Genomic DNA, 16,462 nt, shown 5'->3' on the forward strand with positions numbered 1-16,462 from the left:
ATAATTCGAAATTAAAATAAATCTGCAATTTATAACATGTCTATTAAAAATCACAGTCACATCAAGTAAGCTGATTACTTTGGTTAGCGTAGCGAAGATATTAACTATGATGTAAGAACGCGTTTGCCTGATCATCACTTTCCATCAGGTGAGATGCAGCCAAGAGGTTCTAGACTAAGAGCTAGTGAACGCCAGACCTACATTATTTTATAAAAGCTGAAAGTTTGTCAGCGTATGCTCCCTGCTGCTTATAGGTAGTATAGGTTGGTGAATCATGAAGTTTGGGTCATTGTGGCTTTGGAAGCTATCCTAAAAAACTGTCTGGCAAGGAGTTGGAACTGTCAAAACTGTCTGGCTGATGAGGAAACTTATGGATAAGATACTTCTAAATATTAGATATTAGTATAATAAGTAATTATACTCGAATTAATGAAATAACACAAATAATGCAAACAACTTTTATTAAAACAATACCACAGTATAAATATGTAAGAACAAACATGAATAGAACTGTAAAACATTTAACAGTCAACAGTTTAAATTACCAACCAAAGTTTATAATAAATTATCAAGTCCGTTATAGGAAAGGAGTCAAAAAAGTTTATTCTTATTTAGGGAATCCAAGAATTACTCATTACTAGTTATTTTTACACCAATCATCTTCAATTTCTCCTCCACGGTCACATACAGCTTAACACAGTGGTTGCTCTTCTCATATTCTTCCAAGATTTCAGGGTGCAGATACCTGTTGATAATATTAGAACAGCTCAAGTCTTTGTGAGCCAAATGAAGCTTCGCTCGAAGCTTGATCAGGGACGGTTCCTGGTCAGAATATGGTTTGAGGGATTCTAGAGACGATCTGTAAGGTTTTGCTTGAAGGAGCACCACTTTGGATTTTAATTTTTGTGGTTGAATGCTGTAGTTTTGCAACTGCTTGATCCTGGAGTATATCACTTCTATGGTGCTTCTCATATACTGGATGGAGTGTGGCACTTTGTTTTTTAGGTCTGCGATCAGAGAATTGACCTTTTCTGGCCAGGTTTTGGCTTTCTGAAGAATGCCTTCCAGGTCAGGGGAGGTGGTTTGGGTGATCAAGGTGTGCATATGCCGGAGAAGTTCGTTCTGCACTGCATTATCATCATAATCTTTCCACTGTTCGTTGAAAGACGCGCGGATGTCTTCGGGAGTTCCACCAACCATGTAGAGAGTTCCAGTGTAGCCTGTAGAAGAAACGGATTACTTGAACCAGTTAATACATAAAGTTAAATTAGATTGATCATGAGAAGAGCTAGAAGTAGGTATACTAATTCAGATTGATAATGGGAAGAGATGGCACTTGTAAAATAAATTAACTTATTAAGTAACTTACCATAACTTTCAAGTATAGACGCAATTTCTAAGGCTACCAGCACGCCGTATTCGTACCCCAGAATATTGTACCCTTTCTTCGGTTTCATGTACTGCATAATAACCTGAACAACAACAGTAAAAGTTTTTACTTTTCCTAAGAAACTAAATGGTAATATTTTTATTTTTAAACCCTCTCTGTCATTTTCACATTATTTACATAAGCTGCTGGACGTGACGTCCTTGTACACGGATGCACTGTCTGGCACGATCGATGCCATGCCTCCGGACCACACTGAGCACTTCGGGTTCACTCACTCGACATAACATCAAAAAATTTCGAAAACTATCATTCTAAAAATATGGTTCTATTATCTAAAACGAATTAATTTAAGATGTTTTATTTTGTCCCTTAAATATCGTCTGTCTTTTGGAGGTGACCTTATATACCTCTCTAGCTAAGAAGCCAAATAAATTATGATTGTAGTATGATTTACTTCACTATCTATAGTTGTCCAGCAGTTGAAGAGGATCAAACTAGTGTGTGTTGTCTTTGTGCAGTCCCATACCGGCGCCTTGGGGCTATTGTCGTATTACATGTACCTACCTTAGCCATCCTTTGTGCTGTTTCTGTCACAGTCTCGTGCGGGTACTGGTTTCCCGGCTGCAGCACAGCCGCGGATATCTTCAACCGCTCGCACAGAGACCTGAACCGGCCGTGATGCCCGTCTAAGCCTGGCACTATGCATAGATACTCGAAGTTTGCGTGGAAATCTTCGAGTTTCTGAAAAGAAAATTACGATGAATTTGATGGATGTGTAATAAGGTCATCATTATCATCATCATTTTCAGCCATAGGACGTCCACTGTTGAACATAGGCCTCCCCCAATGATTTCCACAATGGCCGGTTGGCCTGCATCCAGCGCCTTCCCGCTAACTTTATGAGGTCGTCGGTCCACCTTGTGGGTGGACATACTATATGCGTAATAGGGTGGCGATAGTTATTTTGTACATAGTTGTGTCACATCACAACTAAGATCACAATCCTGGTGTCAGTCTTTGTAAGATACCATCGGCGTCTGACATTAAATAATCGAAACAACACCATCGTCTAGTACGAGTTTGACCACTTGAACACCTGCTTCAGAAATTAGTAGCATGACCACCTGCAAAACTCTAGTAGCATGACCACCTGCTTCAGAAGTCCAGGCTTCGGTTACCATTGGGGGCAAAATTTTCTACTCGGTTTGGTTTCTAATAGGGCTTGTTCTTAGAACGTCTGTCTAGCTACCACCCTTACCCAAGTCTGTCGTCACAACAACAATGTTAACAGCATCGTTGTATTCCGGGAGTTGTAGGTAAGATAGCCAGTTTCTCTGTGATTGAAGGTTCCGCTGGTGAAGCTCACTGCCACCTACGGCCTGATCATCACTTTATATCAGATAAGATGCAGGCCAAGAGCTTCCTCGTTGTGGATATAAAAAAAACTGTTATGAACAACTTACACATTCGTCTCGTTGTACGAGTGTCGGCAACACGATAATGTTGGCAGTGGCTTCTAATGCTTTTTCATCGAATACGTTCAAATACGCCCCGAAACCGGGCACTTCTTTTTCTAGATCTTCGGTTTCCACCTTTAACTGCTTTAATCTGTAAATTATATTATGGGTCATTGAAAAATACAGCAAAACAAACTTAGCTATTTATCGTTGAAGTGATGCGAATTTTCTCGCCTTCCAAGTTATCTAAATGTAAGTCTTCTTCGATGAAAGAATTGAGACCTAATTAGGTGGCAAGTTTTGAAAATTATGCTTTTAAAACGTTACGGCTCGCTACGTCTGTTACGTCACCAGTTTCCTTTTGTTTTTGTATTCTTGGTATTAATTTTATACGCTACCGTGTGGCTAATTAAGACATTGTATCGAATGACCGTTCTTATGCCCATATTCACAAGCAGTCATTAAAATGAGGTCTCACAGTGCAAGAGGACGCACGAACCAATCACAGCAGAGCTCTCTTCAACGCTGTGCGTTCGATTTGCTGTTTCACTTAAGCAAGCATCGTATGTGAATACGGGCGTTAGAATCTCTTTTCTTATTACATAGAACACATTGATTGTTAGGTGGCAAAAGTTCAGAATTCAACTAGTTTCATTATGTTAGTAGAATCGGAGTGTATGCTCACTGTCCAATGGTCATTTGCGGTACATCAGCTGGTGATATCGTAATCTGGAACTTGTCCTCCAGAAGGTTGCAGAGCTCCTGTGCTCGGCCCTGGTCGACCCCCACCTGTTCCAAGCTCGTCCTGTCCACCGTCGCGTTGGTTATGTTCACACCTGGAATATATTGTTGATCAAATAGTATAGGGGTATCATGATCATCATCAACTAATCTTTTAATCTCAACTGCAGGAGCACTCTATAATTTAGTTCATTCGTTTCAGCCAAATTACGTCCACTGCTGGACAGAGGCATCTCCCAAGGATTTCCATAGTGACCGATCCTGCACTGCCCGCCCAGACTCTTCCCGCGATCTTCACCAGATCGTCGGTCCACCTAGTGTAGGACCTGCCCAATTTTTAATTTAGTAGTCAGAGGCAAATGGATGAGCACTTACAGGAAATAAAATAGCTCCTAATTCTAAGATCGGATTTGTAATCATTAAATTTTGTTCAGCAGCTTTTGCCAATTGCTAGCCCAACACATGAGGTATATTGGCTCTAAGATTCCTAGTCTTAGCCATAAGTTTATGTCCAAAGATTGTGTGTGTGTGTGTAGAATCCAAGATTATAACTTGTAGCCAATAAAACCAATGTGTGGAGCTGGAATTTGGCGTAAAAACCAAAGAACGTCACTTGATTTACCATGAGTATCAGTCCCCGAAGACTCCCAAAGACTTCCATTTTCCTGGTAATCTTTTTCTACTCACCAGGTATCCTCGCCACCTCTTCCAGTATGTTACGCGGAACTATCTTTTNAATCTTCTGTGCAAAAGCTTGGACGACGGTATCTTTGCTGTAGAGCGCCTTCTCTATAGCGCTTATAGCGCTGTGAAGGGCGAGGCTTGAATCGCTTGAAGGTGTTTGATTGTTTACTTCTTCGGAATCAATATACTGTAAATAAACTTAAGTAAGTTTCAATTATGTCACAACAGTGGTTGTCTTTAACAAGTCTTTATAGTTTGCCTCCACATTATGATAATTATGTAGAAAGAAATAATTAACTAAAAAGACCTGTCGAAATTTTAAGACCTAAGGGATCGATGGGTTCTCTGCGTAAAATGCACCTGAAAATTTTTACTTTATCTTCATAGCGTGGATTCAGATTCCTGCAGATCTAGTCGTTTAAGGCAATGTTTAGCAATACTTTAAACTGAGTCTTGATAAATAACAAATTACATGAACCGACATACCTTTTTCAGCTGCAACTGCAATGACAAGGCAGGATAACCGTCATGAGCTCTTTTACTTAAGATTTCTCGCCACGACTTATCATTCTCACTTATCAAGGCAAAGTGTCTAAAATAAAATTAATTTATCAAATTAAATAAAACAATGTAAAAAATACATATTTTATTGCAGACGGGATAAAGTAGACGTTGTAAAAAAGCCCCAAGGCTAAATGCTTCGGACTGCAATGAGAAGTACGTATCTAAGTAGTTACCTAAGATTAGGGCAAAGTTGTCTTGAAACCGAGTCCAAGTTGGACAAAATGGAGGCCACGGCTTTCTGATTATTCCCCAGGTTTGAAGAAACGACGTAGATGCCGTCTATGCCACCGACACTGTTGGAGTATTTGAGAAAATCCATCGCTTCTTCTTTAATCACCAAATTGGCTGAAGAAACCTTCACACGAACTCCACGTTTCTTCCAAGTTCTGAAAAAAGTAGGGAAAACATTTAACAGAGTTCACATGAAGCGAACTGATTCTCCAAACAAATCTTTGGGCCAAGCTGATATAAATTCAATAAAATATATATTATAATGCCTATCGTAGTATCAGAAATTTTGTTTAAGAAATGTTATAAAATATCTTACTCTATTTTATAGTGCAAGTACGAAGTCTGTTCTCCATGAATAAATAAGTTAGTGGCCCCACGTTCGACCAAGAGTTCGGCTACTCGCAGACCTAGCATCTCATCGTTGTAGACCACGACGTAGCTGCTAGAAGGATGGCAGGATATCCTGAAAATTATACAAACATTTACCCAATATAGTTATGACTCGTTGTCATTATTTTTGAAAGAGATTCAAACAGGTTTGGTGACGTAGCTGCCAGACGGATGGCGGGATATCCTAGAAATTATACAAACATTTACGCAATATAGTGTGACTCGTTGTCATTATGTTTGAAAGAGATTCAATCAGGTTTGATCATTTTACTATAGTAAGTTCTGTTATAACCGAGGCTGGAAGCCCAGGGTTCTGAACTTCTGGCCAGAGCTTTTGAACTTCTCCTGTTTCAGAAACTGGCTCTATAAGTGAGCTACAGGCACGATAGTTTATGAGCCTACTGTTTAACACAAGTCCTAAGAATTTCGTTTTGAGAATTGAGAGACACGGCGTCACGGCGCATTCTTAGCTTTTGTAGGGTCGAAAAGAGACATCTTCCATGACGGCCAGCATTTTACTATGGTTTTCGTTGATGCATTTTTTTTACGAAATGATACCTATTTCTTCTTACCCCGGCGTAACCACAAGCGTTACTTACTTTCGCCTACTTACCTCGGTTCAACCACAAGCGTCTTCTCCTTCAAACTAAGCAGCACTCTGCCTCGGTGTCGACTTGCAGTCAACAATCGGAAGGCGCGCGGAGTCTCATGAGGCTCGTAAGTCACTCGTGAGAGAGGACGCACGTATCCTCGGATGATGCCTTCGCTTAGCATTATTTGCAATTTCTGTTGACAGTTGCATGATCAATTAATTATTCAGCTGTTCTAATTAAATTATACATAATGTGTTCTACGGAGCCTACCACTACAACGTGATCAGGCTAAGCTAAATATGCTTGTATCACGAGCTTCACGAGTGAGCTCACCACAATAGTCAAGCGGCGGTGAGGACCGAACCCGCGTTCCCCGGATTACGAGTCGGCCTGTCCAACCCCTCCACCGTTCGGCTATCGTGACTTCGATAGTTTATGAGTTCCGACATAATGGTTAAAGATCTCGATGATTATTACCTAGTTACATCAGTTAATTGGCATTTTTTAGTTACTTATGATGACACCACACTATACTCACTTTAATTTCCAATGTTTTTCCCTCATCAAATATGGAGGAGAAGTCAACAGCGTGGTAAGAAACTTGCCGAGCCAAGAATCGGTATTCGAACTCTATGTTCTCTCTTGATACCAGTTGTGCGGTATCTATAATGTTTCCATTGAGGGCAATGCAGGAGAAGTATCTCTGCCAGATAAAAAAGATAGATATACACGACCAAAGGCGAAAACTAAAGTAAATTAAAGGTCTATTCACACATAATCAGTGAAGCCACAGGTTCCGTCATCGTGTTCGCTCAGTTCAATATCAGTGCTTCAGTGTTGCGTCAGTGATTCAATTCACACATGTCAGTATTCAGTTCACGGATTCAATGATACGTCCGTGATTGAGTGATGAGCAAACACGTAGATGGAACTGTGGAACATCTATCATGATTGGAATTTAAGTGGTACCTTTTTCAAGTTCCCTTTAGCACAACTGAGGAATATGTCGCAACCCTCACCCTTCGTGGCATTCTTGACCACAGATTGGAAGGCGTCGTCACGCGAGTTCCCAATATGTTGATCTGGCGAGGAAGTCACATCAGTTAGAACAGAAAATATTTGGTAAAGATACAATTTGTCTTGAAAAATAGTTTGCTTTCTTTCGAAAAGCGTCATAGTTCATTTATAGAATCAGCAAACAATTTCCGTAGAGAACAGTTAGGTAGGAACAATCGAAGTAGTATCTATCTTTTACTGTTCAAGTGATTTTACCTTTCAACTGAGGGAACAGCTTCTTCAAGAAGCGTTTCTTCCTGACGTCATTGACGGTGGTGAAGACCTGGCACCCGTGAGCTAACGCGATGGATATCGCAGCCTGCCCGAGCGCCCCTGCTCCGCCGTATATGAACACGTTCATACCAGGCATGAGCCAAATTTTTATGTACTGCAAATGAAGAAAATGGATTCTTAAAAGAACTCAAGAATGACAACTTTAATCATTCATTCTTCTCTCCATGTATTGCTAGCGTTGGGAGGTTAAGTCCACTAAATTAGAGAGGATTGTGCTCATTCTGTGGAGACTTAATGACCTGAAGATGATGAACTCTACTTATTTATATTCATCTAATTTAAAATCAAAATCAGGGCCATAATATTTCATTAATTAGAAGGATGAGCATAGAGTTCTCAAAGTAAGTGCCTAAAATATCCTCTTTCGTGCTCTATAAACGGAAGAAAGTCTTTTATAGACTTACCAAACAATACATAGCATGCGCGTAGGCATACGGAACAGTGGCAGCGTCTTCCAAAGTCCAGTGGGATGGTACAGGCCACAACATGTTAGGATCAACACGCACTTTATTAGATGCTGCTCCTCTTGGTAACAGTCCCATTACTCTTTCACCCCTGGGAATCCAAGCACATAAAGGAAATGATGTCTCATACTTTCACAGAGAATCATAAGCTGTTTTACTTCTAAATTTTTTGTAACCTACCTTGCAGTAACTCCACTGAAATCCATCCCAAATCCTTCTTTTACCAATCCTTCTGGTGTTTCTGCAAGTGCTTTCGATGCATCCATAGCGGTGAGTCCAGCATAGTGTACCTGTATGCATGATCAAAACAACTGAAGATTTCTACTTTTTAACACAGGATAAGTCTAAATCTGGTTCTGAACTCATTCTGTCACCATCAATTTGAACTTGAGAGTCGATGTTGGACTTTTTGGTCACGCTCAGATTCTTTTTGATTTTTACGTGAGTAAGATGCTTAAAATGCAAAATCACTTTGTGCTATATTTTAAGCAAAATATGGAAGAGGATACAAAAATGTATTACCGTAACATCAACTCCGCGCTTTTCCACTGGTTCGCTGACTTCTACCCAGCTTAGCGAGTTGAGGTCTCCCAGTTGGGAGCAACGTAACGCCACTGTATTTTTAGTTGGAACCGAATCGGACACAGGCAAGTAGTACTCACTTCCCCAGACCCCCTGTAAAATTTTAGTTTGAAATCCACGTTAACAAGCTTCTTTTCTGCCTAATACAGGTATTTCTATACTTAAAAGGAATGTTACCAAAATATACTGTCAAGCAAGTTTATTTATGAAAGTAATAAAAACATCTTCATTTTTTTTTGTACCCGAGACAATTTGCTAACTCAGACCAAATGTATCGCAATTCTTAGGCTTTCATTAGGTCTTCCTTTGTGCGAGAGTTAGGCTACCCACATAGAGTATAGAACAATTAATTACCCAAAGGAACATCACCTTCAATCAGAAGAAAACACATAAGAGATTTTTTATTATTTTATGTGACAGGAGGCAAACGAGCAGACAGATCACCTGATGGTAAGTGATTACCGTCGCCCATAGACACCCGCAGACCCAGGGGCGTTACAGGTGCGTTGCCGGCCTTTAAGGTAAAGATACGCTCTCTTCTTGAAAACTTGCAGGTCGTATCTGTCCGAAAACACCAGAATACTTACATTATGCAGCAAACTAAATGGCATATCCGGTATATTTTCAAGCTCCTTATCCATTACGTTCCGCTGATCAAACATGACCATAGAAACATTTCTATTCTGCTTCCTCCACACATTGACCTGGTCTTTCAGACCAACTGGTGTCGGATATGGTGCCAGGACTAAAAGCCTATGGTTTGGTGTCAACTCTTCACACTTGACGCGGTACTGGTCAACATCAGATAAGCTACGCACAGAAATCGCTGTAGTTTTTGATGGTACAGTAGCTGGTCTGAATCTAGCCAGTTCCACATTAGTTTTACCACTGCCTATGACAGAGACTGGTTTGTATATCGATAAGGGATATTCTTTCGTATCTGCTCCAATGCTGATGACCAAAGTCTCAGGAACAAGAATTTGGTAGAGAGCTTCGAAGATCTGCAAAAATATTAAATTATTTACATGTCAATAGTATATAGTCTCACTCGATTAATAAAATTGATTAGTGATAACAAACCTTTTTATCAGAGAGCAGATCATGCAGAAACACTGCATCAGGTGTTTTTTCCAAAGGTTTCAAAACCAAAATGTCCTGCAGCTTCACTGATGTTATGTTTATTTTTAATTGTGATAAATTATTCACCACTTTTTCGATCTTCTTAGCATAATCAAGTTTGTTTGGAGCATTAACGAAAGCTATAGTTATTTCGTCTTTGCTTTTATGTTCACTAATCATTTGCATTAAGATGGTCATCGCTTTGGTGAGCTGTTTAAATTAAAATACTTAATTAATAAGAGTTTTTTTATGAACAACATTGTTTAAATTGTATTGGCACTTACATCCATGTTGTCGTTTTGATAAAACGGCACAAATTTTAACGTTTTTAATACCACTTCTTGCCTCTTAGGTAAAGGTTTGTCTTTGAATATAATTTGCTCAATCATTACTCCACTGCAACTGTAGCAAGAAACAAAGCAATTTTAGCTTATGCTATGGATTTTAACGTTTACTACAACTGCATCAATAAATTGTAAGCAGTAAATAACAATAGAAAATTCATAAATATTTACATAGTTCGTCCTTGTGTTAAATCATGCTTGGCGCATAGCAGGTCATCAAAATAGACTCTATCACTTATATTTTGCTTGAAATCAATGGTGAGACGAGAAATGTAGCTTAGTTGAGAGACTCCTTGGTGTTTTTGTCTCAGTGCGTTCATTTGTATGAGGCCATCAATAAACGTTACCCAATTATCAGTCCATTGAATTTTAGCTTCAGTCATAGAAGTATTTGTACTGTGTATACAGCGAAACTGGTCTCTGAAATTTCGAAGATCGGTAAATAATGTTTTTTTTTATAATATTATCTATATTATTTTTCTTAGATTTGTTTGGAAACTTACGAATAATCATGTCCCCGTTCATAAAATACTTTGTAAATGTCATCCTTGTTCAATTGCATCGTGACGGTTTCAGGTAGAACTGACTCAGAAACGACGACCTTCGCTATAGCATTTATAGTACCTTCTACAAGTACAACTTTTCCATCAAATACCTGTAACAAGCAATAAGCACTCAAAATTATAGGTTCACAATCCATATCATACAAGCATAAATCAACCTTTCTCAATACTGTCAAGGTAGCTACTCGAATTAATCTGATCAGGACCTACTTCAAAATGTCCACTTCCCCTCTGCAGAGTAACAGTGATGTATTGAAGATGATGTTCAAGTAAGGTCATCTGCGAGTAGAACTTCAAGTTCAGGAACTGAACCGACACTTTCTTTGCTTCTTGGTTCAGAGTCATGCATAGAAGGTCCCATGCTGCTACCAAGCACGCAGCAAAAGGGTATACGCACACACCTGGAATTGTATTGAGGTTTACAAAGAAGAATCTGAAAGATCTAAAAGTCATTTGTTTTCAGCAAATATTAATAAAGTGGTTTTACATGTCCCAGTATTACATTAACTCAATAATTACGTCGGAAAATTCTTTCGGACGACCAGTGGGCTATGTGGGACTATCCCCACCAGAAGGACGGAACCTAAGCTACCCACTAAAACCCGATGGTGTCCACCGAAGCCGAATGAAACGGAGCCGCGAGTTACTGTCCTAACTTGGACAATCGTCCGCAGCTCTATCTCAGTCTATGACTCGCTTTCATATACATATATTAGCGATAGTACTCGTATTGCTTTAATAACCCTACTACTACTTTGGAACAATAAATGGGCCAGTGCTGAGAAGAAGCAACGCCAGAAACTCAGAAATCTATCTAAAATATTCATTATTATTACACACCTTCGATCCGGTGCCCTGACAAGTACTGATAATCATCGTCTTCTAGCGAGATAGTCAAGTTATGTTCTGCATGGTACCACTCGCTTTCTGGTTGATCGAAACCACACATTTTCCTGTGAAGATAAATAAGTAAAGATAATGCTCAAGTTAGAAATCTAAATTCAGAAACTGGGTCTAAATAACTTCAACGTACCATTCTTCTGAGTGAACCCATTCTACCAGGTGTGACAGCGGCCTTGTCGCTGTGGACACTGGGAATTCTACCTTCGGATACAAAGCGCTGACATCTGGTTCGTAGCCATGGATGTAAAGGCTGGAATAGGACGTTTTTAATATCATACATTTTGTCATAACTAAGTCAGTGCCTGACGTATGGGAGCCGCACGGGACGGAGGGTGTTTTTGTGATGTCAAACGTCAGCGACACTTCGGATGTGCTTTAGACTTATGCTCCCATATCTCCTGGCATTGACTCAGTTTAGCACTACACTTGTAGTTTTTTAGCTTCTCTTTTAATGAATCAGATTAGACGTTAGATTTAGACTAGCGTTTTATCAAATTTAAAACTTTTGGCAACTACTGCTAAAGATACGTGTTAAACATCTATGGATTTGTTTTGTTTTGTATTGCATACAAATTACTAGTAATAGTCCCGTTAACGCCTTTCGAAGCTTCTGATACACGCTTTCATAAAACATTCAAAAGTGGTAATTAAAAATAACATCTACGATAGAAGCTTCTATTTCCAAGTTACTTTTTTTTCAACCAATCAACTTACTTCCCAATAGCTTCCAGTAAGTAGACGGTACTATCCTGATGCCCTCTTCGAGTCAGAGACACGTGTTGGCAGTCCACAGACAGAGCCCTCTTGAGGATCGCCTGAAGTAGACCATGAGGGGCTATCTCTACCAAAACAGCGTTGGAAGGCACAAAGCGAAGCGTTTCTTCGAATAATACGGTACTCTGGAAGTGAAAATACTTGGCCTTTATTGGTAGACTTTGGTACAAACTGTAGATCCAGGTTATATAGGAGTTGCAGTGGTGAAAACAAGAAGTCGGAAAAGTCCCTCAACTCTGAAAATTTTTTAATAGAAAAATAGGTTTTTGAGTAAAGGAACTACGCAATAAAGTTGTTCCTTGCTTACACTTTTTTTCTATGGCACATTTTCAAAATGACTGCGATCTTTATTTCTGTTAAACTGGGCGATGTACTCGTAGAAATCATTGGGGGGAGGCCAATGTTCAGCAATGGATGTCCTATAGCTGAAATGATGATGATGATGAAGGGTGTAAAATTGCCAATCGTACCAGCAAATTATTAGTGTGATATTCAGCTGAAGAATATAGTGCTTCGGGCTCGGTCCATTTGTCGTGGGGCACAGAGGAAGACAGCCAACGATCACTTCGCAGTTTCGGGGTTTTGACAATTTTCCGTGAGTTCTTTATGAAGTTGGCACCTAAAATCGAAACACGAAACTGTTAAAAATGTATTAAAATTAAATGTTCTTCTGAAAATGTGTGTAGGAAATTAACAACTAAATCGACGCAGATCTTGAGACGAGTTCTCAGCTACGGACCAGAAATTATCATAAAGTACCTAAACTTACCAAGTGTAGCGATGTACCGGGAGTGGTAGGCAATGTTAGAACAGTTGACTTCCTTCGCAAAGATGCCGTCTTTTGTGAGTTTTTCAATAAACGCCCTCACCACTTCAGCGGGGCCAGAAATGGTACTGGAAGTGGCACTGTTGTGGCACGCCACGTCGATTTCAGGTGGACAGAGGTTGGAGATCTAAAGGAAGAATAAAATATGACCTAACTCCTGTGGAATGTGACTTCAGTTTGAGATAAAATAATGAAGATTTTGACAGATTCAATTTACCTATCAGCTATGCAACAATTCTCCCCTACCTCTAGTTAAAATGCCCATTCTGCCATGCTAGCGATTTTAGTAGTAACTCCAATGTATTTGGCAAAACTGGGTTATACTCGTATATGTATTGATTGAGACGAGAATCAGCGCAATGAGCTGACAAGCGTTTTTATACTAAAAATTGGAGATACTACTGATATCATGGCAGCATTCCCACTCAGCATATTTTACTATCCAACGAAAGCCACGACATTACGAGCTTCGATGTTACGAGCACAACCCATACACTGAATAAAGGGATATGTTGCTGAAAGCAAGACTTGATTAAACTAACCTGTTTGTGCCCCAATCCGATTGCAGCCATGGCGCCCTGCACCATGGGAGTGGTCAAGGACAGGTAGCCTCTCAGATAGGCCAGCTGTAGCACTTGCTCGGCTGAGAAGCAGCCGTCGGCGTACGCACAACCTAGCTCCCCTACGCTATGACCTAGAATTGTTTATAGATGTGAATGTAGCAAACGAAAATCTATTAATTAGTGATCACTCTTATGATTGTGCTTTCTAAAGAGATGAAGTCTTTAGAAATAAGTGATCAGGCAAAGTAATAATACATATCCACAGAGTGCTGTTTCAATAATCAATAGTGACCGAGTATAAAAAGTTTAGTGAGACATTTTCTTGACTCTAGTGAAGCAGTGGGCAGTTTCAGTCTAATTCAGAAGATCTATATCAGGGTTTCCCAAACTATGGGTCGCGACCCAGTGGTGGGTCGCGAGCGAAAATTGAGTGGGCCCTGCCTATAGAACGACACACCACCCTACCCATCCAACCGCTGGGCAGCGGGCGAAATTTCCTATAGGTGGGTTCCCTGTGTTTGGGAATTTATATTAGATGAGTCGTAGCCCTTAACTTTGGGAACCACTGATCTATATCATATGTAGGTAAGTATTTGAATTTACAAAATTGATTGTAGTGACAGTCATGTAATCATTTTAAATAATAATTAGTCCTTGCTCTATATGAAATTACCAAAATTAGAGACTAGAGCTACTGCAATGGAGACTTAATGAACTGATAGTGATGATGATGATGATACTTAGACAATCTCACTCACCAATAATATTGTCTGGAACCAATCCAACGGCTTTCAAAATGTCAGTCAAAGCGATTTGTATGGCGGCGATACCAACGAAGGAGTGCAAGATGTTGTCAAATATCGCCTCGTCCTCAGTTGTTATGATTTTGATGAGATCTAACCCTTTTGGTTCCAGAATTTTATGACTCCTGGTAAAGACAGACCGTATATTTTTTACTTTAGAATATTTGATGCGTACTCGTAATACAAAATAGTATCGGTACCTATTAATGTAATTGTTTATAAATTAAATGACCAGGAATATGATTATTTCGTTCGTTCGTTTCAGCCAAATGACGTCCACTGCAGGACAAAGGCCTCTCCGAAGGATTTCTTCATTAGTTCATCAGTCCGGGACAAATAAAACACTATTCAATTTACAATGGAATGTTTTCAGTAAAAGCCATGTAGAAAATACCTAGTTTTACGAATACGTACTTTTGGATCGACTTAGCGAAGAGAGGTATCCTCATGAGTTGTTTTCCCATCCCGGCCCATTGAGATCCCATACCGCTGTACACAAACCATAACGGACGTTTTTCACCTTCACAGTAGTCCATCTTTTTACTATGTGTGGTAACCTTTTCGTTAGTGCCTGCTGCAAAAGCGAAAAACAGTTAAAAATACTTCTTTAAGTTGGTGGATTACCTTAATTAAAACCATTAAAGTCATTGCTCGAGTCCTTTTGAATTACTTACCCCATAAAAAACTACATAACGTCCACTGCTGGACAAAGGCAACGAAGGAAGCAAGTACCTGGATGCGCCCAACGCAGGACCGGTTGATGTGGAAATCCTTGGGGGAGGCCTTTGTCCAGCAGTGGCCGTCATTTAAAATTCAGGGAAAATAAATTAGTATGATAACTTAACAGATAGACTTTCGCATAATTTTAAAATTGGTATAGATAGACTACAACTTACAGTACACTCCATATCCTCGAATCAAGTGCTGGCCGATACAGTTCTTGAAAATATTGTGGAGCAACGCGATCTCCTCAGGATCCGGCTGACGTGACATGACGTCATCAAGAATCATCTGGACCGAGGTCTCTTGCCTTCCCGACGCCAGTACAAGGTATGGCATATTGGTGTGGTAACGGGCTACATCCTGGAACCAGGTTGATTTTATTTCAGGAATGCCTAGAGTCAATAAAACTGTTCTGTTCCATCTTTCCTGGCTTCAGGGTCCGCCAGTATATTGTCCTGACGTGATGATAGAGAAGTATTGGGTGAACATTTTTTGACAGTACTAAAATTACCCCGAAATGCTGCACTGCAATAGGCTAAAATGACGGCAGTTATCACTTAGATGACCTTATAAATGGTGAAAGGTGCTATACAGAATGCTTCTAATCGGCTAATCTGGAAGTTCCAAAGTGATTGCGAAAAGATGATGATGTTGATAATGGAGGTGATGATGGTGATGATGATGATGATTACCTTCTTCTTTCGGAACTTTTCCAGCAGAACATGACTGTTGAGACCAGTGAGAGAAAACCCGTTGACGGCGGTGAAGGAGCCCAGCAGTGGGACATGCTCGGTCGCGATGCACATGCGTCCGTCTCTTAACGCCGCGATGTCTTGGCGAGGGTTGGAGCAGTTGATGGTTGCTGGGATCATACCCCGTTGGTAGGCGAGGAGCATCTGCAACCCAACTCCAGTTTAATACTAGTTGACTTATTTCATAGGTTATTTTTATGAGCTTTCAAAAGAACTCTTGACGATGCTTGTTGTCCTACTGGCGTATTGTCAATTTAAGTCAAGTTTTCAGCACTTAAGGGCTTTATGCAAAAGTGCCAAATACATAGTTATAGTCACTCGGATATTATTATAACATAAATAAATAGATTTAGATATTTTTCATCCAATAAGCAGACGGGTGCAGGTCGCTTCTAATTCAAATATTCTACTATAAGGTGAATAGAACAAAATAAGTCTACATGATAGTAAAGTAAAATGATATAGGTACTACATTTATAAAAAGCCTGGTGCAAGCGTCTTCGCGATCTCAATCGCATACTACTCAGCAATGTGAAATACCTGAAGAAGTAGAATCGATATCACCTTAAAGATTCCACAACTGGACGCTGATGCCTCCGAGTAGCCCATGTTGGAAGCAATGCTGCCGACCAACAGGGGCCGTTGG

The 16,462-nt window shown here is 39.9% G+C and overlaps 2 protein-coding genes across 2 annotated transcripts in view; both read right to left on the reverse strand.

The window, feature by feature from the left end:
* Positions 1 to 493: 493 nt before the first annotated feature.
* LOC114351871 (fatty acid synthase-like) overlaps positions 494 to 16,462 on the reverse strand; it is a 29,586-nt gene continuing 13,617 nt past the window's right edge. The window contains exons 22-41 of the mRNA XM_028303215.1: positions 10,081 to 10,239; positions 9,850 to 9,967; positions 9,527 to 9,775; positions 9,034 to 9,447; positions 8,387 to 8,539; positions 8,045 to 8,154; positions 7,805 to 7,955; positions 7,323 to 7,494; positions 7,020 to 7,132; positions 6,589 to 6,753; positions 6,071 to 6,243; positions 5,384 to 5,530; positions 5,010 to 5,222; positions 4,759 to 4,864; positions 4,276 to 4,459; positions 3,533 to 3,683; positions 2,854 to 2,998; positions 1,955 to 2,131; positions 1,370 to 1,472; positions 494 to 1,220 (exon numbers count right to left, since the gene is read on the reverse strand). Coding sequence (XP_028159016.1) covers positions 628 to 1,220; positions 1,370 to 1,472; positions 1,955 to 2,131; positions 2,854 to 2,998; positions 3,533 to 3,683; positions 4,276 to 4,459; positions 4,759 to 4,864; positions 5,010 to 5,222; positions 5,384 to 5,530; positions 6,071 to 6,243; positions 6,589 to 6,753; positions 7,020 to 7,132; positions 7,323 to 7,494; positions 7,805 to 7,955; positions 8,045 to 8,154; positions 8,387 to 8,539; positions 9,034 to 9,447; positions 9,527 to 9,775; positions 9,850 to 9,967; positions 10,081 to 10,239 — 3,796 coding nt within the window. The 3' untranslated portion in view covers positions 494 to 627. The remainder of the gene's footprint in view (positions 1,221 to 1,369; positions 1,473 to 1,954; positions 2,132 to 2,853; positions 2,999 to 3,532; positions 3,684 to 4,275; positions 4,460 to 4,758; positions 4,865 to 5,009; positions 5,223 to 5,383; positions 5,531 to 6,070; positions 6,244 to 6,588; positions 6,754 to 7,019; positions 7,133 to 7,322; positions 7,495 to 7,804; positions 7,956 to 8,044; positions 8,155 to 8,386; positions 8,540 to 9,033; positions 9,448 to 9,526; positions 9,776 to 9,849; positions 9,968 to 10,080; positions 10,240 to 16,462) is intronic.
* Positions 14,289 to 15,414, reverse strand: LOC114351879 (fatty acid synthase-like). The gene is made up of 3 exons (XM_028303228.1): positions 15,238 to 15,414; positions 14,756 to 14,915; positions 14,289 to 14,466 (listed from the first exon to the last, which is right to left on the reverse strand). Exons 1-3 carry the CDS (start codon positions 15,398 to 15,400, stop codon positions 14,289 to 14,291), a joined length of 501 nt encoding a protein of 166 aa, XP_028159029.1. The 5' UTR covers positions 15,401 to 15,414.

The sequence above is a fragment of the Ostrinia furnacalis genome, unplaced genomic scaffold (assembly GCF_004193835.3).
Source record: "Ostrinia furnacalis isolate ACB-3 unplaced genomic scaffold, ASM419383v2 OfSCF1217, whole genome shotgun sequence".
Lineage (NCBI taxonomy): Eukaryota > Metazoa > Arthropoda > Insecta > Lepidoptera > Crambidae > Ostrinia > Ostrinia furnacalis.